The 23,937-nt window shown below is 35.4% G+C and overlaps 2 protein-coding genes and 1 non-coding gene across 3 annotated transcripts; 1 reads left to right on the forward strand and 2 right to left on the reverse strand.

The window, feature by feature from the left end:
* Window positions 1-149: 149 nt before the first annotated feature.
* LOC120074038 (Rhodanese/Cell cycle control phosphatase superfamily protein) lies at window positions 150-2,482 on the forward strand. Its single transcript, XM_039027020.2, has 6 exons — window positions 150-589; window positions 707-753; window positions 1,044-1,136; window positions 1,343-1,481; window positions 1,577-1,679; window positions 2,002-2,482. Exons 1-6 carry the CDS (start codon window positions 373-375, stop codon window positions 2,114-2,116), a joined length of 714 nt encoding a protein of 237 aa, XP_038882948.1. The 5' UTR covers window positions 150-372; the 3' UTR covers window positions 2,117-2,482.
* A 119-nt stretch (window positions 2,483-2,601) lies between these two features.
* LOC120074030 (uncharacterized) lies at window positions 2,602-7,072 on the reverse strand. The gene is made up of 5 exons (XM_039027008.2): window positions 6,619-7,072; window positions 5,856-6,156; window positions 3,647-3,805; window positions 3,173-3,468; window positions 2,602-2,981 (listed from the first exon to the last, which is right to left on the reverse strand). The coding sequence occupies exons 1-5, from the start codon at window positions 6,814-6,816 to the stop codon at window positions 2,781-2,783; spliced, it is 1,155 nt and encodes a 384-aa protein (XP_038882936.1). The 5' UTR covers window positions 6,817-7,072; the 3' UTR covers window positions 2,602-2,780.
* A 15,039-nt stretch (window positions 7,073-22,111) lies between these two features.
* LOC150038400 (small nucleolar RNA R71) lies at window positions 22,112-22,218 on the reverse strand. Its single transcript, XR_016527428.1, has one exon. It is a non-coding gene; the product is annotated as a small nucleolar RNA R71 (small nucleolar RNA).
* Between the last annotated feature and the right edge of the window lie 1,719 nt (window positions 22,219-23,937).

Consider the following 23,937-nt stretch of genomic DNA (forward strand, 5'->3'; position numbering starts at 1 on the left):
ATGTCTTTGAAGTTCATTCATTACAAATTGATGTCCTTTTGAAAAGACGAGTATGGCCTTCTGTTCAGTCTCTTTACCAAGGGTCTGTAAGTAAATTACAAAACACCTCAGAAATATTCAATAAAGTTTGCTAGAACTGCAATAAAGCCGAAAAGTTGAGGATGAAGGAAATCTACAAGGAAATGGCTTAGATAAAATATCCACCACAAACTCGGATTATGAGAAATCTAAATCCAAACTCACTTGCCCCACAAGCGCTCAAATATCTTGCAGTGTTGAACAGGTGGCAGAATACAATTATATAAAAGCTTAGACATCATATGTTGGACATTTTCTTTCAGCTGATTATTTCACTGGACGAAGCTCCAAAAGATGGCTGCTTTTGCCTCACTGCCCCTAACTTCGTCTTCTTTACATCCTGTTGTCCAATTCTCGCCTCTTGTATTCTCCTCAACATTTGTATATGACTCAAGTTCCTATCGCCTCACAGTCAGATCAATCAGATATGGGAAGCAAAAATTTTCCTCTCAGATCAACCCAAGGAGCCTGATAATTCTTGGTGCAGCAACAAAACAAGCAAAAACGCCAGGTATTCTCTTCTAGTTGATCTAATATTTTATCAGGTTTCGGGTACAAATTTCAATCTTTTTAGTCTTAATTCACTAATATAAAAGTGGGTTTATTCTGGTATATCTGGAGGATTCAGCTGAAGAGGATTGGAAGGTGAAGAGGGAACTTCTGCTGCAGAAAAGGGTTCGACTCTCTACCTACAACTTCACTGTATATTGGATGAGTGGTCAGTTTTTATTAATCTAAAACTACACGCAAATACATTGCACGTGTTTTCGTCGCAAAATGCATCCAAAAGTATATGAGAAAGGTTAAATTTTGGTCCATAACAAAGCCTGAAGCTTTGTGAAATGAAGTTCTAAAACCTAAAAGCATCATGAGGGCGAAATGGTTTTAATTCAGAACAAGTAATGCTCAAGTTGCTGAACAGAATATGAGAATTAAGACTCTCACCCTGGAGATCTTCACTGCAGGTAAGGAGTGTGGATGCTAATGAAGCTCTGCGCCTTCAGAAGGAAAATAACTTTGTGATTCTTGATGTCAGGCCAGAAGCAGAATTCAAAGAGGTTTGTGGATTAATGTGTGATGATATGCATTTTTCTCCGAAGTCTAAAACAACCAATTTTTTTCTTTTAGTACAACAACTACGAGGGAGGGGATCAAATCTCTTATCTCTAGTAAGGAAGGTCATGTCAATTACTGTTGAGCTAAGCTCAACATTGGTGAACGACCAATGAATTGTTACATTCTTATTTCAACTGTTTTGGTGTAGGGCCATCCACCAGGTGCCATCAACGTGCAAATCTACAGGCTTATAAAGGAGTGGACAGCATGGGATATAGCAAGGAGAGCTGCTTTTGCATTTTTTGGCATCTTTTCGGGCACAGAAGAAAACCCAGAATTCTTGCAAAGTAAGTTATTTACTTGCTTAGTTGCTTGTAAACACCTCTTCACTTCACTTCAATTCTTGTTCTCAAAAGTGTCTGAGTATCTTCTACTTCTACAGGCGTAGAATCTAAAATAGATAAAGATGCCAAAATAATAGTAGCATGCTCATCAGGTGGAACAATGAAACCTACCCAGAATCTTCCAGAAGGTCAACAATCAAGGTATTCGAGCTCTTGATAGTAACATTTATGTGTATTACATGTCCTTGTCATTCTATAAATATCACTCTTCATACGGTTAACACAGGGTAAAACAGTTAAAACAACAATGATTGTTTCATATTGTCAAAGAAATTTAGCTGCTGTTTAAGAATATGAAGAATCAATAACATGAATCTGAATGTTTGTAAGTAAGATGAATTTGCTATCAGCCATTATCTCTTCAACTCAACCGTTACGGTCTTCAGTTATGTGATTCGAGTCCAAAATCGCATAGAGAAATAAATGTTAGGCATCAAGTTTTAACTTTGGCCACTTTTAACAGGTCACTGATAGCAGCCTACTTGTTGGTTCTCAATGGCTACACCAACGTGTTTCACTTAGAAGGTGGTCTCTACAATTGGTTCAAAGAAGGATTGCCTGTAGTTTCTGAAGAGTAAGGTGGTCTCTACAAGATTTTCGGAAGTAAAATAGCTTATCATTTTTTGAGGGTATCCATTAAAGAGCAGAGCCAAGTGCTCTAGAAGACTTGGTTGCATTGAGTGTCAACTATGACAGCATCACCAGATTACAATCTTACCATTTGTGTGCTGAATCAGGACCCATTTTAAATGTACAATTTTAAGTTGGACAGTGTAGAAGACTAGATTTTGTTTCATAATAGAAATACCCACTCCCCCTCCCTTTTGATGTTTGGTTTGTAATGGAAAATGTGTATGCATAACTTTTGGCTGGATTGCTGGAACTGTTATGGATGTATTCGACTCTTAAATCAATAAATCAGTTCAGCTTATTGTAAACTAGAAGTTTGCCTGTCCTATGAATTATACAATCATCGACTTGGACTTGGGTATTGGGTATCGAGAGGCTTCCAGATGATGGTCGAACAAGGGATTGGGTTCTGGTCCAAAGCAAATGTGTAAAATATTAGAAACATTTAGATGTATATTCCAAAGCTCAGCTATTCAAACTCGTTAACAAGATTTTGGCACTTCTGTGAATTTTCCCTATAACAATTATAGAAATCATCAATGTTAAAACTATTGCGTTACTGTGATAATGAAACACAAATCTCTCCCTCTCCACATTTGATGGGGTTCTCCCTCAAGGGTCGTCTTCTTCTGATCCAACATTTGATGGGGAAATGCCAAACTTAGAGAGTTCACTTAAAACTGCTTGAATTCGAGGATCGCTGGTCTCTGTCCGATGTGACCCTAATCCAGCATATTCTTTAGCTACAACCTTTGTCTTCCTTGATGAGAGGAAAGCAGTCTCCAAATCTGACTGTGACAGCGGCCTCGGGAACTGAAAAGTAACAATGTGAAAGAAACTGAGAAACATAAAGGGAGGAAAAGGAAGAAATGTCACGTCCACGAAAAGCTCAAGTAAGTGTATTATTGCAAGGCCTCCCAATCTAGAATCTAAATGACACTTCCAATCCAAGGGCAGGCAGGTAAAACATCAGAACAAGGAAAATGATGCTGACGATAACTTACATTAGACTGTTTTCCCATCTTCTCTTCATCCAATAGATCCCTGATTGGGAAATATGCAGCTTTCTTGCAGAGCTCGAGAATATCTGAACCAGTATACCCCTCACATAAGCTAGCTATGCGATGGTAGTCAATGTTGTCTTCAACCCTCTCACCCTTCAGAATCACCTTTAGTATCTCAGCCCTCTCCCTTGTGTTGGGTATCCCAATTTCGAAAGCCTGAGGAAGTCTTCTTAGAATTGCTTCATCAAGTTCTGACGGACGGTTGGTAGCAGCAAGGACCATAACACGTGCGTTCTCTGTAGAAACAGAATAGAATTCATCAAGCAAAAGCTTATCCAAAAGGACCAAAACTAAATTACTAATGAATACAGCAAATTAAATCTTTAAAAAATAAAATCCTGGTTATGGACAAGATATTAAGAGACAAATATTTCTTAATGCCATGAACTCAGTAGACTGAAGTCAGAAACTCACGATCTGTGGTAAATCCATCCCATAAGGCCATAAACTCAGTTTTCATGTTTGATAAAGCTTCATGATCACTAGAGCGCCGTTGACTCAAGAAACTATCAACCTCATCGATAAAAATAATAGAAGGCTGAAGTTTATAAGCCAAGCTAAACACAGCAGCCACTGCAAAATGGTAGTTCATATCAGTTAAAATATATAGGCAAAAAAGGGACAAGATAGCATTTGTGTTGGAATATGGTCAGTTACATGATTTCTTAATGCAATGACCAGTTAGAAGCAGACCCTAGTGTTATAATGTACTTAATTTCTATATTATCGCTGAAGAACATTGTTATAAATATATTCTACTTTTACACAGAGCAGAAGCAAGACAACCCCGGTGGGTTTCTTCCTGTTTATAGGATGACATGAAAAGAGCCTCCTATATTCCATTGATTGGTCGCATCCCCAACCATCAACATATGACAGTTTTTTCATGCCTTTTTTTTAATTTAATGCGTGCCTCCCTTCACTTTAAGTGAAAACCCTCATTTCTTCTTGGCAATCAAAAATCATGATGCAGAAGGGTCTGTTTCAAGCCTTTAAAGCTTTCTCAGCACTTGAATATTGAATACTTCCATAACACTTGCAATAACCATCAGAAGGATGGTTGGTCAAGCATCTAAATAACATAAAACCTCTGAAATTAAAATAAAATCCACCACCAATGTCATTCAGCAAACCAGAACAGAAAACTGGCAATACATAACAATTAACGGGATAAAATAACCTCCAGTTAGCAACAAAGTTGCTAGTATAGCCTATTCTCGAAATTTTCCTATATGTCTTAGTCTTTGCAATATGATTGCTACTTTGACATGCCATTGTGTTAGAATTGCTATTCAGTGTAACTCAAACTTCAGAAGTCATTTTATTCAGGAAGTACTGGCTTCTCAAATTCTTGAACATTGTAATTTTCCTTCCTCATACAACAACATTTTCAATTTTCCTTTAAATTCTGGTTCCTATTAAATAGGTATCAGAGCATTGATCCAAGCCATAGACTTTGACATGGAAATTATATTAGATACAAAGAGTACTGCTAAAAATGAAGAACACTGGGGAACTAATGCATCCAGGTGATAAAAGAGATTTAAAAATAGGTTCAAGAAGTTTCTGATATGCTGGAACAATCAGGTCCTAAAGAACGATGGGTGTAAGCAACAAATAAAAGTAATCCACGCCAAAGAACAATGATGAAAGAACAGAAATTAAAAGAAAAAATAAAATCCAATCTGGACATAACCGGGGAAAAATGAGTTAGAAAGAAAGTAGGACCAAACCCATACAGAAGATATTAGCAATCTGAGGTAGAGGGTGGTTGCAAGGTGGCAATCATTCCAAAGAATTCTCACAAAAGCACGAAAGGCTATATAAATAGGTCTGGAAATTTTTTCGTGGAGGGTGGTTGGCAAATAGAGGAGATATATGAACAAGATTTAGTGAGGGTGCTAAGGCCTTGCATGTACAAGATGATAGATTACCAGGAGTGAGAAAAACAGTCAGCAAAATGATAGTGTGTCTTAGGGAAAGAACTGCCATAATAAAGTAGAGGGCGATGACGATGCAAACTATTTCCTAGCTCATTTAATTCCCATTTTTTGTTCCTATCACACTGCAAGAGAGTGAGGAAACTTTTAGTTCTATCACATAATGCCTAATTTCCTAATATATTCAGCAATAGGCTACAATCTCTGAGCTGCTCCTATGATTCTTTGCCATGACATATAAGGCCATCAAATCTTCAAACTTTGCAAGATGATTACAATTGTTATCGCAACAATCACAACCTAACGAGTAATACAATATTGAATAAAGAACCAAAAGATAAAATAAGAAAATCTATAATAAGTTGAAATGTAGAAAAGGATGAAAGAACCATTTTAGAATTATAATTGATCCCCGGTTCTAATTTTATTTGACACCAATATTTCAACCAGACTATACTCCACATCACTTAGACACTTACATGGGATTTTTTACCATATCAGCTAGATTGTAGTTCATAGACCTTGAATAATTCAATAATGCAAAAGTAATGATCCAGATGCAATGAGTCGGAAGACCTTATTAAATCATTACTCGCATAACCACAAATATTTTTTCCAGAATGAGCTAGGAAAACCTTGTGTCAAGAATGTGTTAAAGAATGATCTAAAAGTTTTGACCTTACCAAGCTTCTGTGCATCACCAAACCACTTGCTCATCAGATTTGAAATCCTAACATTAATAAAAACTGCCCCAGACTCCCTTGCAATGGCTTTTGCAAGCATGGTTTTTCCTGTACCAGGTGGCCCATAAAGCAATACGCCTTTCTGGGGACCCAAAAGCTTCCCATGTGAAAATAACTCAGGTCTCCGCAGAGGAAGTATCACAAGTTCATATAATGCTTGTTTGATCGTCTCCAATCCTCCAATTGAGTTAAATTCTACATCAATGTGATCAGGATTTATAACATCACAGGCAATGACATCCTGTAGAACGATAATGATCCACAGATTCAATCAAAACGAATGGTGGGTTATGAAGTTCAATTCTAGAAGAAAAATTCGAGCATCAAGAATCCATGGGCGGTTAAGCTCAAGCAATACACGTTTTAATACGTTACTCAGCACCTTTTCGTACACTTTTTATCAATACCATGAACAAGTATATGTAAGAAAACAAACATCTTATGCACATAATATAGTTGAAGACATTTAATAGATGTGAGATTATCATCCAAACCCACAAAACACACTAAAATATACTCTTCTCCATTCTCCACCATCCGCAAAGCCCATGCATCATTTGCAAACAATAAAATAAGAACCTCGAATGATAAACAGAAGCGATCAGAAAACATTTAAAACAAAGTAGAAATAGCAGACATGGAGCATTTCGTCTATTTTTCGTCATTAGAGAGAGAGAGAGAGAGAGAGAGAGGAAAAGGGTACCTCGTAAGGATTAGTCTGAATGAGGGGGCGGCCAAGGCGTTTGGCTATCTCCTTCTTGTGCTCCAGAGCCTTCTTTGAGGCCTCGCGATTGGGGTCAAGGTGGCGAAGACCTGCGAATAATACCAAGCAACTTAAAGCAGCACTGGCAGCGTAGAGTATGAGTTCCTGCAAGAACTTGGTCTCTGATGAAACCCCCATGGAGGGATTCTGTCCCACCAAATACAAGCAGGAAGGAACCAGGGGAAAGCTTAAGATGAAATTCAATGGCAATCAATCAAAGCTTTGATTTGTCATTGGAATTATACATAAACCCAAATGATGAAGAGAATTGGTGAGAGAGAGACGCAGAGTCGGGGAAGTGGAAGACGGGCGGTAGAAGGAACGGCGGAAATGGAGAATGAGAAGACGAAGGGAGTTGGGCTCTTTGATTTTGGGCCAAATAATTGGGCTCAACAAATGGTCCAATAAGGGTGTCCTAAGTAAATAGCCTTCGTATTGGAAGTTGGAAGTATCTAACAAAAAGACAATTTTATCCTTGTATACTTTTCTATTATCTAAATTAACTCCCTAAGATCCACGTTTCTCTCTCTTCACCACTCCAACATTTTACTCTCTCCCATTACTTCTCTCATTAACTATCTCCCCTCTTTTCTCTCTCCTAACCCATGAAATTCCTCTCTCTCTCTCTCTAAACCCCTTATTATAAATATCTCATGAAATTCTTCCCTTCATGCCCACATCTTCTCATTTTTTAAAAAAATTTGTAAGTCACAACTAAAAGCTGGAGGAGACGAAAACAATCATAGTTCTAGCAAACGTAGTTTTGAAAATCTTCCATTTCAAAAGTGGTTAGACAATCATTGCTATTAGATCAAAGAGATATCAAGAGGAATGATGGTAAAACTGTTGGGATAAACACTATATTCTTCGGATCAATTATCCCACTCTTGTGTGAATCTAATAGAATACTAATCAATTAGCAATAACAATAATAATCAAGTAAGGACACAAGCAATTTTAACATGAAAAACCCTCCTCAATGTGAGAAATAAAAAAACCACGGATCGAAGTCAAAATCTCCACTATAATCAATAATGGGTTACAATGAGTTCTCCCTAGCCATAACTAAAGGCATACTCATTAAATATCTCAAGATAACAATCTTGGTAACAAAACGGCAACAAATTGAGAAGAATAAAATCGGAAACGTCTCATTTGAAGTGACAACCAATTGTCCACGGTATCTGACTGTAGGTAGCTCCCAACGAAATCTCCACCACCCAGATTGAAGACTCTCATGTCAAGAACACGTTCGATCGGACTATGGATCGATCCCTAAATGGCTAAAGAATGTTACTGGTCAGATTGTAAAGAAACTTCAATTTTCTGTCATTTTCTTAACTCTCGATTTACATGCATTCACATGTTGACTGACGGTTGCTGAATCATTTTAAGAAAACAAAACCTATAAAAAGTCTGGGGCATTTATTGGGCTTTTACTAAAGATGAAATAACCTAACAGAAAGACACATGGAGCTTAACAAATCACTTCAAATTGTAGGTTTGTTTTTTTCTTGCAAAATTGAAGGTTATGTTATCTAGATGGCTAAGAAAATCTCTTCAAATTGAAGAATTGTTTTCTTCTTGCAAAATTAAAGCTCATGTTATCTAGACAGACTTAGAAGAGTGTGTTTTGTTTGGATAAAATATTGATAGAATGAAGGATACTTTCTTTTTGTATTTAATTACTGATAAATGAAAAATATAATTTTATGTTTTATTATTATCATTTATTTTCTTTTTTATTTTATTTGCATTTTATCTCTCTCAATGCTACCTTTAAAATTTCACTTTTCTCCATCTTGAAATATTACATCTCACTTCGTCTAAATAAGCAACGTTTTAATAGTAAAAATATTTATTATAAAAATTATAAAAGTACAGCTCAATTAAGGTTTTTTTTTTTCCCTTCTTATTCTTATTGACCTTTTTCATTGTTTTTATACATTTCTCTATTTTTGTTTTATTTTTTGAGTTAAACTTCTCAATTATCACTAACATGTCAATTTTACAAGCAATATTTAGTAATCTTCAACTTCGTGAAAGGTAAATCTATTTTTTAGAAAGTTATATTATACACAAACCATAACTTTGTACTTATAAAGAAATTAAAAACAAATCATCTTTTTTAGAAAAACAAAAACAAATCAGGCTTAAATTTCTCTCATTTCAATTTTCACCAACAATTTAATTAAATTTAATGATTAATTCACTTAACAAGTTCAAAAATTAATTAGTAATGGTTTATATTCTATAAAGTTAGTAACTAAATATATTTTCAATCACATTTGGAAAAATGTGTTTAAATTGGAATTTAATTTCGGAATCTTCTATCAAACACATATATGAAAACATGAAATACAACTATGTTTTAATTGAATCCCTTGTTTTCAAATTGTCTACCAAATAGTTCTTTAATTTTTTTTTAATTAAAAATGTACAAATTAAAAAAGTTCTTTATACACTAACGTTAATTAAAAATTATTTATGAGCATTTTTAGGGCTTAAATACATTAATAATCACTTACAAATAAATGAAAAATAGAACGGAACAGTGTGAACAGTTTTTTATTCTATTTATTTTAAAGAAGTCAATGATACTTTATGAAATTTAATATAGGGTTTGACATAAAAAGTTTTGTAACTCAATTTCCTACAACTATTAAAAAATAAAATATTTATTTTTCATGTATTGGATTACAAATACATACATTTTCTATGATTTTAAGGTCTTTCTCGTTGATATTTTAAATTTTTAGTTTTTTCTTTTATAATTGATGTTTTTAAATAATAGTAAAGAAGACACCCTTCAAAGAGACTGACAACTCAAAAAGATAATGTAGTCTTCTTCATTGCAAATGCATCAATAAAAATACTCTTAAACTTTCAAAAAGAGTTCAAAAATACCATTTTCATTAGTTTTGAATGGAAATTGTTAGTGTTTTGTTTTAAAAAAATACTTCTAAACTTTCAAAATATCTAAAATATAAAATGTTTTGTTTATTACATAATAAAAATTACTTTTTTAAAAAATAAAAACTAAAAGATTACAAGTCTTGACTAGTTAAAATGAAATGAAAATTCAAGTGAGATTCTAATTTTTAATATTTGAATTATAGGGGCTGTTTGGGGTGCTGAATTGAGATAGGATATTTGTAGTTTATATATATGTGGAGTTCATATATTTGTGTTTGGTGTGCAGAGTTATTTGGTTTGAGTTCATATATTTGTATTTTGAGTGCAGAGTTAGTTTATATGTGTGGGTATCTAATGCAGCTTTTTGAACTCTAAATAATATGCTTTTATGATTACTATTTTTGTTTTGAAACTTTTTTATTCAATAATTCTATCCATCATCTTTGTTTGAATACAATATAAATTACAATTTTTTTCTTTTAATTTTTAAAATTTTTCTTTATTTTTTTAATTTTTTTTTGGCATAAACAACAATTAACCTATTACATTTCTGGTAGAAATATGGTTAAATAAAACGAGAAACTAAAGTGAAATCAACACTTTTGGTTCTAGCTAATTTTCTCCATAAACTTCATTATCCTTTTCTTTTTCTTCTTCTTCCTCTTGTTACTCTACATCTCCCCATTATCGTAACAACCAATGGAATGTCACCACATTTCTTCAACAGTTTCACTTTCATTTCCTCTAAATTTGGAGGATCATCAGAGAATAAATCTTTATTTTTCACTAATTCTTGTTGGAAAATGTTCCAAAAAAAAAATTCATTTTATGATTTTTTTTTGTTATATGTTACATACTTTTCATCTAAATATTCTTAACTGTTTGATATGTGAGTTCATTATGTATAAATATTGCACTTAATGTAGATAAAATAATACTTTTTCAACAACCCTTAACAGTCATCAGTCTTATAATAGTCGGAAATGGTTGTCGAAGTTGATTATCGAAGGTGATTTTTACTGGAGTTTATAGTCAGAGGTGGTTGTTGGAGCTTGAAGTTGGTCACATGAAGGTGTATTGGTGTTGGTTGTTGAAGTTTGTCATCGGAGGTGGTTTTCGAATCCCAGAGTTGGTCGGGTGAAAGTGGTCGTCGAAGTTGATCATCAAATATGATTTTCAATGGAGATTGTAGTAGGAGGTGACTATCAGAGTCCAAAGTTGGTCGCGTGAAGGTGGTATTAGAATTGGTTGCCGGAGTTTGTCGTCGAAGGTGGTTGTCGAAACCTCGAGTCGGCCGTCAAAGTTGCTTACTCAAAGGTGATCATCAAAAGTGATTTTCATTGAAGTTTGTAGTCAGAGGTGGTTGTCGGAGTTGGTCATCAGAGTTTGTTGTCGGAGCCAATTAGTCGTTGGAGTTAGTAGCGCGAAGTTGTTCGTCGGAGTTGGGTCATCAGAGGTGGTTGTCGAAGGGCAGTATTGGTTGTTAGAGTTGGTCACACGAAGATTGTCGGAACTCGAAGTTGGTCGTTAGAGCTGTCATTGGAAGTGGTTGTCGGAGTCTGAATTTTTGTCATTGGAATTGTCATCGAAGGTGGTTGTCGGAGCCCGAGATGGTCGCCGGAATTATCGTCGAAGGTGGTTGTCAGAGCTCGAAATTAGTTCTTGGAGTGTGACAATGGGCGATAGGTTGAGCCATTAAAAACATGGGAAGAAGGGAGAGTTTGGTGAACTGGGGTGAGTTAGGGTGAGTTGGGGTGAGTTAGGGTGAGTTGGTAAAATAAACCAACTTCAACTCCACCAATATTTAAAGTTGGAGGGTCAAATAATGAGTTGGTATATTATACCAACTTAACTTAACTCAGTTGGGTGAATCAAACACTCCCTTAGGAATATAAATAAAATATAGAGTCAGTGTACAAAATTAAATATTAAAAGAAACATTTAGCCAAATTGATCATTCTACAACAATAAACAAATTATCGCAATTTTCATAAATAAAATCTTCTACGTAATACACATTACAAATCAAAACTTTTTGTAGCTATTTAAATAGTTGCAACTATTTGAAGAATGATAAGATAGTATATTATGGAAAAAAAAAATTAAAAAATGGATCGAAAGACACGGATACTCTCTATAACCCATAAAATCTTGTAGTTTTAATTTATAGTAACTAAAAAGTGTTTAGTTTTTATCTTTTTACGATTATTTTGTCATAATTAAATATTATTTGAAATTTGTTTTAATCATCATCAAATTTGTGAATTTTTTTAATACAATATATTCAAAAATTAAAATTATATTTAATTTTAAAAAACCAATATAATACATTTAAATTTTAAATTTGAAAACTAATTTGGAGTTTAGTGATCCTAACTTTTTTTTTCTAATTGAAATTTGGATTGTAAGTAAAAATTTAAGATTGATAATTATTTTAGGCACATATTTATAATTTAAGCTCCAAATCTTTTTATATATAAACTCACTTTTCTTTCAAAGTTCTCTCTGGGAAGATTTTGTAACTTTTTCTAAATTTTGATTATATGAAATTATTTTTTAATTAAGAGTATAAACACATTTTTTTAACTTTTATATAAATCTCATACATACGTGAAAGGGAGTGTTTGTTCGATGTGTAACTACCCCATCCACACAACCACATTCCATTAGCATCAATTGATCATGTTGGTACTCATCAAACTCATACATATGAAAATGGTTGCATCTTGCCAACACCAATTACACCTATTCAATCTAGAACTTTAATGTTGAAATATATAAATATATTTTGAAATTAAAAATTAGAAGTGATACATGTATTGTCTTTTGAATGGACGTGTACATCTTGTCAACAAAAGGGTTAGATAGAAATTTATTAAAAATATAAGGACAAAATGGGTATTTGAAAATTTCTCCCTTATAGTCCATTTTATATATACTAGTTTCCTACACGTGTGTTACACATGTTTTTTTATTGATGCATTTGCAATGAAGAAGGCTACATTATCTTTTTTGAGTTGTCAGTCTTTGTGTGAAAGGTGTCTTTTTTGCTATTTTTTTAAAAACATCAATTATAAAAAAAACTAAAAAGAAATAATATCAATGAGAAAGACCTTAATATCATAGAAAACTTATGTATTTGTGATCCAATTATGAAAAATAAATATTTTTAATACTCATAGGAAATTAAGAGTTATAAAACTTTTATGTCAAACCCTATATTAAATTTCATGAAGTATCATTAATTCCTTTAAAATAAATAGAATCAAAATTATTCACACTACACCATTCTATTTTTCATTTATTCGTCAGTGATTATAAATGTATTTAAGCCCTAAAAATGTTCATAAATAATTTTTAGTTAATGTTAGTGTATAAAGATCTTTTTTTTTTATTTGTACGTTTTTAGTAAAAAAAAAAAAAGAAGATATTTAAGGATCTGTTTGGTAGGCAATCTGAAAACAAAAATTTTAAAAGAAGGGATTCAAAAATTAACTGTATTTCATGTTTTCAGATATGTGTTTGGTAGTAAATTCAAAAATTAAATTTCAATTTAAAAAAATTTTCAAAATGTGATTAAAAATATATTTAGTTACTAACTAAATACTAGGTTGAATATAAACCATTACTTTTTGAACTTGTTAGTGTTATTAAATTTAATTAAATTATTGGTGAAAATTGGAATGATATATAAGCATGATTTGTTTTTATTTTTCTAAAAAAGACGATTTTTTTTAAGTTTAATTTTTTTTCAATACAAAGTTATGGTTTGTGTATAATATAACATTTTAAAAAATAGATTTACCTCTAAGATTACTAAATGTTTATTTTAAAATTCAAATGGTTAGTGGTCTACTACAATAATTGAGAAGTTTAACTTAAAAAATAAAACAAAAGTAGAGAAATGTATAAAAACAATGAAGAAGATCGATAACAATAAGACGAAAAAAAAAACCTTAATTGAACAATATTTTTATAATTTTTAAAATAAATATTTTTACGATTAAAATTTTGCTAATTTAGAAGAAGTGAGATGTAGTATTTCAAGATAGAGAAATGTGAAATTTTAAAGGTAGCATTGAGAGAGATAAAATGCAAAGAAAATAAAAAAGAAAATAAATGATAATAATAAAACATAAAATTATATATTTAATTTATCAGTAATTAAATACAAAAAGAAAGTATCCTTCATTCTATCAATATTTTATCCAAACAAAACACACCTTCTCTAACTCTGTCTAGATAACATGAGCTTCAACTTTGCAAGAAGAAAACAAATCTTCAATTTGAAGAGATTTTCTTAGTCATCTAGATAACATAACCTTCAATTTGGCAAGAAGAAAACAAACCTTCAATTTGAAGAGATTTGTTAAGCTCCATGTGTCTTGCACCATCATTCCTCTTGATTATCTCTTTAATCCAATAACGATGATTGTTTGACCACTTTTGAAATTGAAGGTTTTCAAAACTACTTTTGCGAGAACTATGTTTTTTTCCCCCCTCAAGCTTTTAGTTGTGACTTATAAACACATAAAAAAGCAAATAAGGAGATGTGGGCATGAAGGGAAGAATTTCATGAGATATTTATACTAATGAATTTAGAGAGAGAGAGAGAGAAATTTCATGGGTTAGGAGAGAGAGTGAAGAGTTAATGAGAGAGAAAGGGAAATTTTCCAAAATAACCTTCTTTAGTTTTCACATTTAACAAATAGCACGTTTTTTGAAATCTCGTAGATTTGGTTTTTCTTGGGTCTTCTCGGACAAGATCGGACCATTGTATTTGGAATATAATGAATTCAAACTATCCAATCGTGAAATGACGAATACCTCTACTTTTAGAAAACCCTTTCATATACACGAAAACCTTTTAGACGATCCAACTCCTCAACTCCCCCGAGATATCTCTACTTTCCCTGTGAAAATTTCCTTCTCTATGGTTATTTGCGTCCTTAAGCTTACTTATTTTAGAGGTATTTCCTTCTTTAAGTATATTGTTTCATTTTTTTAATTAGAGGTTTTCTAGGGTTTTTGAATGTATCTAAAGGATATGGATCAATACTCCTAACTCTTTCATATACAATGAAATATGGCTTGATGATTGTGTATGTTGCAATATTTGTTCTTTTTTTTGTTTATGTAGTATGTTATTGATGATTTTCTGGAATTTTTCCATGCTATTTCGATTGAATTTGTTTGAATCTTGGTTGAGATTTGATGTAGTTGGCTCGAGATCATTTGGATGTGTACAGAGATTAGGTTTAACACCTTTGAGTTTTGGAAAATTTGTATACGAACTCGGGTTAAATGTAGCCCGAGTTCGTCCTTGAGATTTTATACAAAATGGGACCAAAACCCTAATCTCGTGGCATGCTAGTGTAAATAGCCCGAGTTCTTCATTATTAAGGCACGATCTTGGGTGAGGTTTCCACCGAGTTCTTCGTCATGATTTAAGCCATATTCCAGATTTATGTGTGTTGTTTTGTTGTTATTTTGCCTACTTGATCGTTAAGTTGAATGTATGGCTTGTGGTTTATGTGATAGATGACATTGGTGACTGAGATCCGTACTTTTGATCATTTTTGGGAAAATCTAACTTGTTGTTCTCATCTGGCGAAAACAGTCTTGAATATTAAGAAGAAGTTAATGTTGAGGTTGATGCCCTAAAGTCTCGTGTCCTATAGTTTGTAAACAGTTTGTACCAATGCTTGTGATGTATAATATATGATATTTACTTCACTTCATGAGTTTATATAAGACCTGACCACGAAGTGTTAATGTCTCGTTATATAACACCGTTCATGACATAGACTTTACTTCACTAGGATGACCATAGGTAACATAACCTCAATCCTGAGTGAGTTGGGAACTCCTGTTTTTAAGGGCAGTCCTTTGATTTGCATGGGTGCAAGTAGTCAGATTGTCGATTCAAACCTACCACTTTGGGGATTCGTCTGATTTGGGAGCTGGGAACTCAGCTACACAAGATGGAATTCACTTCTTCCCCGAAGTAGGGGTAAGTAGATAGACTACTCCTTTAAGGGTTGATTCTAGGGCTTGAACGATGTGGCACCACACACCTTCTCATGGCCCGAGATGTGTTCACACATAGTTGGACTATGTTGTATTGTTCATTAGATGGATCAGTGGTACTTAAGGAGTGAGATGTAACTACAGGGGCAAAATGGTAAATTGGTCCGATTGTACTTATGAGCATCTGTGAAGGGTTATCGTACTCATGTTGGTTATATCTGATGGACACATAAATATATATGTGGTAAGAAGAGTTCAACTATCGGTCTTTAGTGGAATGCCTGGCAGTTAACGGATGGTGGATCTCATGACTAAAGAGTTTAGTCAGCTATTCACATACTGTTGGAGCTTCGAGCCATAGATCTATAAGGTCTCCTTAGTAGCTTGGATACAAGTTGAGAATAAGTTTTTGGGTCAGTTTGAAATGTTCAAATTGACAAGAGGAAGTTCGATTATATATGATATAATTGAACTGGTTAATTATATATGATATGATTGACTAAATGTATGCGATACATTAATTTGGAGGAAATTGGATATAAATATGATTTATATCAAGTAGAGGAGAAAACACTATAGTTGATATATGATATCAAACTATAGGTTAAGAATATAATATGATTATATTCATTATTTTATTAATTGAACGGTTATGAGATAATTGGCCAGCATTTTCTCCGAATTAGTGCGTTAGTGGGAAGTTCAATTCAGTTTTAGTAACTGAAGAATAAAATGAAAATTGTTTTCATTTTGCACGAGACACAAATAATCGCTCACGGTCTGAAAAGCCTTTTATCACTTAGTGTTGAGAACCTATACGATAACGCCCCCTCACTAAACGATTGCACACCCACGCCCGCGCTTTCCTAAACGATCACTCGCACTTTTCTAAACAATCGCTTACCTTTTCATAGACGATCGCTTAGCGCCTGAGCGTAAATAAACAATCGATTACCTTTTTTTATAAATGATTGCTTATCTTTTATTACACGATCGTGTACCCCGCACTAAATGATCAAGCACCCGACTATACGATAGTCTTCCCATTCTCCCATTTGCTTGATCGTAGTACACAATAGCCTTTCCTCCTCCCCTCTACCAATTCCATCAAAAGCCCACCCTTTGGATTCTCACTCTGAGAATATTGAGGGCTCCGAGTGGTGGTGTCATCTCCGTTGCCTATTGTTCGTGTGAAGCTATCCGTGTGACGACCGAGGTGCTGTTGGGCACTTACTTGCTGGACTAGTGGGAGCGAGAGACGTGTTTTCATGTGAAGAAAGTCTTCAACTGGTATGTTCTCTCGGTCTTTTGTTTTTATCTTTTAAAGCATGCCAGTAATTTAGTGTTATCAATGCATATCTTATGTTCGAATGTATATGTGAAAATTCTGTCACAATAAATTGGAAAGATCTGCTTCCACTCATAGGTACTCAATAAGAGTTCCTTCAATTGGTATCAGAGCCAGGTTTCTGATATTCCAATTTCATTGCTACAAAGAATTACATTTATATTCTCGGTGGGTGCAACATGTCTACTCTCTGTTTTAATTGTTAATTTTTTTGTGGATATGTGGATTAATGGAGTTTTCTGGGATGAAACCTCGGTTTGTTAAATTTTTTTACATTTCCAGTTAATTATAAAGGCCCCTACTCTTTGGGCATAATTAATTGCTATCGAGTATGTATTTTCAAAGTTAGTTTGAGTTTCAAGCCGTTTGTGAAGAAATTCAGAGCAGGGGCTGCTACTCTTTGAGGAAGAAGACGACCAAACATTGGTCGGGTCGTGTAGACGATGGTAGATGATCGCTGAGTATCGGATACTCAGTGTCGTTTAACACGCGTGCACACTAGACGATCGTATAACTCAGCAAGCCTCATCGCTTAGTTACTGATTATACGATCGTGGAGTAAAGGCGTGGTAAATCGTTTACCTTTTCGCGTGTTAAGCGATTGTCTAGATAATCAGGCTTCGCAGCCTCGTTGTTGTCTAAGCGATCGTTTAGCTTTTCGTGCTATCGTCTAGTGTGCGTTATACGATCATTTACCTGGAGGCGTTTACTAAACGATGGAGCTTCGCCCGATGGTTCAAGACCCTGTTCGCCTGTGAACTGGTTTGCTCGGCGGAAAAATGTAATAGATAGACTTTTTCATTCTGATTTTGCGTTGGTTCATCCAGTCAATTAATCTGTGGTTTTAATACATGAGATGTATGTTTATTATATGTCATATGGTATGCACATATAGAAAAATCCCACCTTAGGATATGCATTGGTCTCTTTATTATAAATGTTATGATTTAGAGAAGCATGATTTAAATTACGTAAGAGCATGCTCATGCATCATATAATATAAGAGTTAATTTATGCATGTATAAAAAGCATTGACATGCATCATCTTTATATTATAATTGTTATAATATAAGGGTGTATGGAAAACATGTTTGCTTGGTTGTTACATGTATATAAAAGTTATGTATAGTAATGATCGGACATTGCATGAAGCATGACACATAGGTTACTTTATAAGCGTTATAAATACCTTGTTATGTGGCAATGTGTTTTAGTTGTTTCTTTTTAAAGGTTAAAGAGAAATTAAGACTAAAATCCATAATAAAGACATGCATGCTCACTTAGGTTTAATTATGGTTTTAAAATGTTTAAAACTTGGATGACATAGACCTAAGATCGCAGTTCTAATATGATTAGCAACCTTTAGGTTTTAATACTTTAATAAGTTTAATAGGATTAAAATGACTAATAAAATGATAAAGTATAGTAAATCTATCTATAAGGGACCTTTTATCTAAGGTGGGTTCTGTCTAGGCTGGGGTATTTAAGTTGACGGAAACGTAACATCCCTACCTGGGAACCTACCTAGAAAGGTGAATTAGATAGATTTGATGCATGCATATAAGTTAAGGACAATCCATTAAAGTGTTTAAATGTGACTACTTGAACTTGTTCATATTTCATAGACAAAAATTGTTTATGAGCATACTTAAAAGATGACTTAGACTAAAATTAATAGCCAGATTGTCTAGGTTAATGAACCCCTAGGTAGAACATTCAGTGGAGGTACCTGGGGTATATGACGCTTCATTTAAACCTTTCACGTTTCTCCCTTATAGTCCACACCGTGAGATCTACCCTCGACCTTGTGGCACCATGGGTGTGTCCCCCTAAAGGATGGTGCTTGGGTAGGTCCATATCAAGGTGGATGGAGAGAATGTTCATAGTAAGTGGGAGCGGGAAGTGCGACATCATATCCCCAGTCTACCTCGTTGGATTGAATAAAGTTTCTGTGCATCGCCTCGAGGCACCCTGGGAGTGTCCCCCTATAGGATGGCAGTTTTACGCGTTTCTTTATTTGATCTCCTGCAAGAGGATAAGGTTACTTAGTCTCTTGTCCTAATCTGCTTTTTCCCTACGGTGGGCTCATTAGGGCGGGACTCTGGCGCCGAAAGCGAGGGGTCACACTTACGCAGAATTGTTAAGGGTTAACAGTTCTGAACCAAATGAATGGTGGCTGTTAGGTTCAGTTCTAAGAGTTGGTTCAACCTGATGGTTGAGAATGTCTCATCCCAGTGAAGGGATATCTGATCACCCTACCGGTGACGTTTGTCCTGCCTCGCTGGGGCATCATTGAAAAATAGAAGTCTTAAACACTTAGGGTACTTGGAAATTGTTTTGCTAAAATTAATTGGTTAAAATGTGGTTTAGCAAAATCTTATAAAAGTAAGTTTGTTTTTCAGCAATAAGTTTTAAAATGGCTACAACCACTATAGCTTTGCTTAGTGGTGACAAACTTACTGGCGATAACTTTTCTACTTAGAAACATATGATCATGATGATACTAATCATCGAGGATCTCATGTTTGCCCTTACGGAGGTATGTCCTTCTATTCTAGCTCTTAACGCTGCTCAAAATGTTTAGGAGGCGTACGAGCGATGGACACGGCCAAACGAGGAGGCCCGAGCCTATATCTTGGCCAGTCTTAATGACGTGTTGGCCAAGAAGCATGAGCCCATGGTCTTAGCGCGTGAGATAATGGAGTCCCTGCGGGAACTATTTGGATAACCGTCTGAACAGCTGCTAATGAGCAGAAATGCACGTTATCATAGTGCTAAGTTTTTAAACAATATTGGATTGCGTTGATGAAATATGTTAACTTGCGTCCATTAAGCATCGTTTTCATGATATTACGGTTGCATGCATTCAGCACATTAGAACAGTTGATTTTTGTATTTTTGTGCAGAATATGTGTTAACGCAATGCAAAGATTGCGATCATAGGAATTCATTGGTCGAGCGCAACTTTGCAATGCTTTGCGTTAATCATGCTCGCAAACATTCGCCCGAGAAGGATCGTCGTAACTTGGTCAATAAAACATGGTGGGCACATCTGGGTGAAAGGCCAATTAAGCGCGATGAGACAGAAAGCTGATGATAGTCGAATCCAAATTAAGTTGACAGCTGATAACGGCCACAAAGTACATTCAGCTTTATCGATGACAATTATTCGGCGCATCAGTCAGGAATTAAAGCTATCCCATCTGTACAACCAGGAGAGAGAAACCGTCTTTCACTATGGATGCTCTATAAATACCAAGGGCATTATTCAGAGAAGAGGGTTGATCAGTTCACGAGTTTAGTTTTTAGAGATTTCATACTTCAGATCGCACGCTTTCTAGTTTTCTTTCATTTTAAGGCGAACGCGAGGGAGGAAGTTGTACTGGCAGATCATTCCAGTAAGCTTGGGAGAGCACCAAAAGCTTCAAGGACAGAGAAAGGGCCGAGCCTGCAGAAGCGAGATCATCTTTAGATTAGAATAGAGATTTCAGTGTAAAAAGCCTCGGTCAGCAAGGAATTGCTACCAGGCTCTCTACCTTTAACTTCCATTGACATTTTGTACTCAACTCATTTATAAGAATGGAATTTCTTTCTCTATATCTGTTCACTCTCTGTTATTCACACATGAGTAGCTAAATTAGTTGAATGGGTTGAGAAGCATTTAGTTAGCACAACTAGGGAATCTTCATTCTTTGCAATTATCTTGTTTATGTATGCTTCATTCGTCCATTAGAGATACTCGGGAGGGTAGTCTAAGGATAGGATCTAGACTTGGGAAGGTCAGGTTAGAATAAACTCGGAAGAGCCAGATTAGAACGTACAAACAAGAGATAGGCACTTAGGAATGAGCATTATTTGTTACCAACGCATCGCATGTATCCTAGAGATAGAATATGATTGTATGCGGTCACCTTGCTTTCATGCATTTTGCATCATCACATAGGACAAGAGTAGAGGCTTAGAGATAAGCTCTATGGACACTTTCACATTCAACATATGCGTCCTAGACTTAGGAGCATCACATTTACATTGGAAAATGACTTGCTGTGCATGGTTGTAACATGATCGCATGGTCTGATGCATTCCTGAGTAACACTAGCTAAAGATTTTCTCAACTTGTTCATCACATACTCATTGCATCTATCAATGCAACTGTCTTTTCTCAAATCTTCCGCCTTGATTTATTTATTTTTTCATCAACGCAAACAACAAACCCAACACTTATTTATTTACTTGGTTACCGCAAAGTTTTCATAAAAATTACCAATGCAATCTCTTTTCACAAGTCCCTATGTTCGACCCTGGACTTACCAGGAAACTCAGAGGAATTTACACTTGGATTCCGCTGGGAAACTTGAGTGCACAATGCAATTCCATCAACGAATAGCATCCATATTTTCACTTCATAAAAATACAAGCATCAAGTTTTTGGCGCCGTTGCCGGGGACTTCGGCAAGATAGTTTGCTAATGGTAATTTTTTGATTTCTTTGTAGACTTTCAATCTCTGGCGAATTACAACCCGGAGATCGAGAGGACTTTTAGATGAAGATTGAGAGACCGCCAATAACAACCACAATCAAATAAAGAAGAGATGGCGGAGTAGCCTGAAAATGGAGCACCAAATGATAATAATGTCATAGCGAATCCAATTTTGTTGGCAAACGATCGCAATAGGCCCATTAGGGACTATACATTGCCAAACCTATATGATTTCTCTCCGGGAATCATGAGCCCTGCCCTCAACGGAAGTAGATTCAAAATGAAACCGGTAATGCTGTAGATAATCCAGACTGCAGGTCAATTCGGAGGAAGGCGTGGCGAGGACCCACATGCCCACCTTCGAATTTTGTTGGCAAACGATCGCAATAGGCCCATTAGGGACTATACATTGCCAAACCTATATGATTTCTCTCCGGGAATCATGAGCCCTGCCCTCAACGGAAGTAGATTCAAAATGAAACCGGTAATGCTGTAGATAATCCAGACTGCAGGTCAATTCGGAGGAAGGCGTGGCGAGGACCCACATGCCCACCTTCGAAGTTTTATTGAAATCTGCAATACTTTTGTGTTCCCGAATTTCTTGGGAACAGATAGTGAAAAAATTTATGAAGAAGTATTTTCCACCTACCGAAAACGCCAGACGAAGGAAACTTATTACAAATTTTGAGCAAGAAGATGATGAATCGCTCAGCGATGCTTGGGCGAGGTTTAAACGGCTGGTAAGAGACTGTCCACACAATGGCTTACTAGATTGCCTGCAAATGGAGATTTTCTACCAAGTATTGAATCCCTCTTCGTAGACTGCTGCCAATGCAGCAGCCGCTGATGGTCTGCTTGACAAAACATATGAGGAGGCAAAGAGTATACTTGATCGCATTTCCAAAAATCACGAAGATTAGAGGGAAAGCGATTAGAGATTAAGAATCAAAGAAAATGACGCAAACAATGGGGCCATCGCATCCCTGCAAAATCAAATGACTGCGATGATGAGTTTAATACAAGGCATCGCAATTAATAATACGGGAGCGAAGAAAGGGCAGGTCAGCGCAATCACTCAAATGACCGCAAGTTGTGTCATTTGTGGTGGTTCTCACCTGATGGAGGAATGCCCATCAAACCCGCAATCGGTATGCTTCATGAGTGATAATCCATATTCCAATACATATAACCCTGGGTGGTGAAACCACCCAAATTTTGCATGGAAAAATCAACAACCAAGCTTTCAACCTGTGGCACAAAAAGAAAGGCCACCCGGATTTTTCCCGCAAAACAACGATCTAGCGCAAAGCCAAGCTAGCAGCTCACAACCACTGCAATCTTCATCCTTAAAAAGCTTGCTGAAGAAATACATTGAGAAACAATGCTTAGCAATCTCCTTGCTAAGCGACAACATGACTGCGGAAGTAGGGGAAAAGCACATTGCGACCGACTTGAATGCGGCGAAAAACAAAGACCTGTTGACCTATAGTTTGGAGAAGCCCGAGAAAATAGACCCTGAAGTTGCGTCCACCCTTAAGCCTCTAGATCTTGGAATAGAAGAAGTCCAACCACCAGCAACTCCGCAAAGACTGAAAGAGGAATAAAATAAGGAAGGAAAGATTGCAATAGAGGCTGCAGCGTAAAATTCCATGATCCCACCTAAAATGGGCGACCCATGAATCTTCACGATCCCATGCTCTATTGGAGGGACCTTCAGTGGCCAAGCACTATGCGATCTTGGGGCACGTATAATCATAATGCCGCTATCAGTCTTCAAACAATTGAATATCGGTACAGTTATGCCCATAAAGGAAACTCTCCTGCTCGCGAACAGATCTCGAATACAACCTAAAGGGGAGTTGAAAAATGGCGCAATTTCAATTGATAAATTCATCCTACCAGCAAACTTCCTCATTTTGGATTATAAAGCGGACGAAGATGCACCCATCATATTGGGACGACTATTCCGAGTATGATTTCAATGATGAAAAATATGCTTCTATTTCTTTCGTATATACTAGAGTCAACTTAGTCTTAAGATAGTCACCTTATGAAATATTTCTAGAAGTTAGGGGTTTGCTAGCTTTCTTTCAAACTCTCTTTCCAACGTATTATAGAACATTGCATGACTTATTTTAATCTTTTGGCAATGAGGAAATTACTGCATTTTAAATTTGGGGGTGAGGTATCTATTTTCGACCTTGCTATTTTCTAAAATAAATAAAATAAAATAAAATAAAAATATATATTGAGAATAACAATTCCACTGTCAACGCAATAGGAAACCCATGTTGATAAGAGTTAAGTTGTGAAAGGCACTCATCCGTAGTTGGATGTCCGCATGACACATGTGGGGGCAAGCCAAAATGAAAGTAAGTCACCAGGATCAATGCATAAAGAAATGACCACAACTCCACTGCCAAATAGGTATGAGTTTAGTCTGAGAAAGAGTGCATTGCTTGTAGTTGGATGTCTGCATGACACT

Source organism: Benincasa hispida, chromosome 1 (genome assembly GCF_027475165.1).
Source record: "Benincasa hispida cultivar pf3 chromosome 1, pf3_genome.v1.1, whole genome shotgun sequence".
In the NCBI taxonomy this organism is placed as follows: Eukaryota; Viridiplantae; Streptophyta; class Magnoliopsida; order Cucurbitales; family Cucurbitaceae; genus Benincasa; species Benincasa hispida.

What these genes read in the sequence shown, in the direction of transcription:
- LOC120074030 (XM_039027008.2), bottom strand. Translation starts at nt 6,816, where the DNA reads ATGGGGGTTTCATCAGAGACCAAGTTCTTGCAGGAACTCATACTCTAC. An exon ending in TTCAGACTAATCCTTACGAG is followed by an intron (nt 6,157 to 6,618) that starts GTACCCTTTTCC and finishes ATCGTTCTACAG; the next exon opens with GATGTCATTGCCTGTGATGT. An exon ending in AGATGGGAAAACAGTCTAAT is followed by an intron (nt 2,982 to 3,172) that starts GTAAGTTATCGT and finishes GTTACTTTTCAG; the next exon opens with TTCCCGAGGCCGCTGTCACA.
- LOC120074038 (XM_039027020.2), top strand. Translation starts at nt 373, where the DNA reads ATGGCTGCTTTTGCCTCACTGCCCCTAACTTCGTCTTCTTTACATCCT. An exon ending in CAGAAGCAGAATTCAAAGAG is followed by an intron (nt 1,137 to 1,342) that starts GTTTGTGGATTA and finishes GTTTTGGTGTAG; the next exon opens with GGCCATCCACCAGGTGCCAT. An exon ending in CCAGAAGGTCAACAATCAAG is followed by an intron (nt 1,680 to 2,001) that starts GTATTCGAGCTC and finishes CACTTTTAACAG; the next exon opens with GTCACTGATAGCAGCCTACT.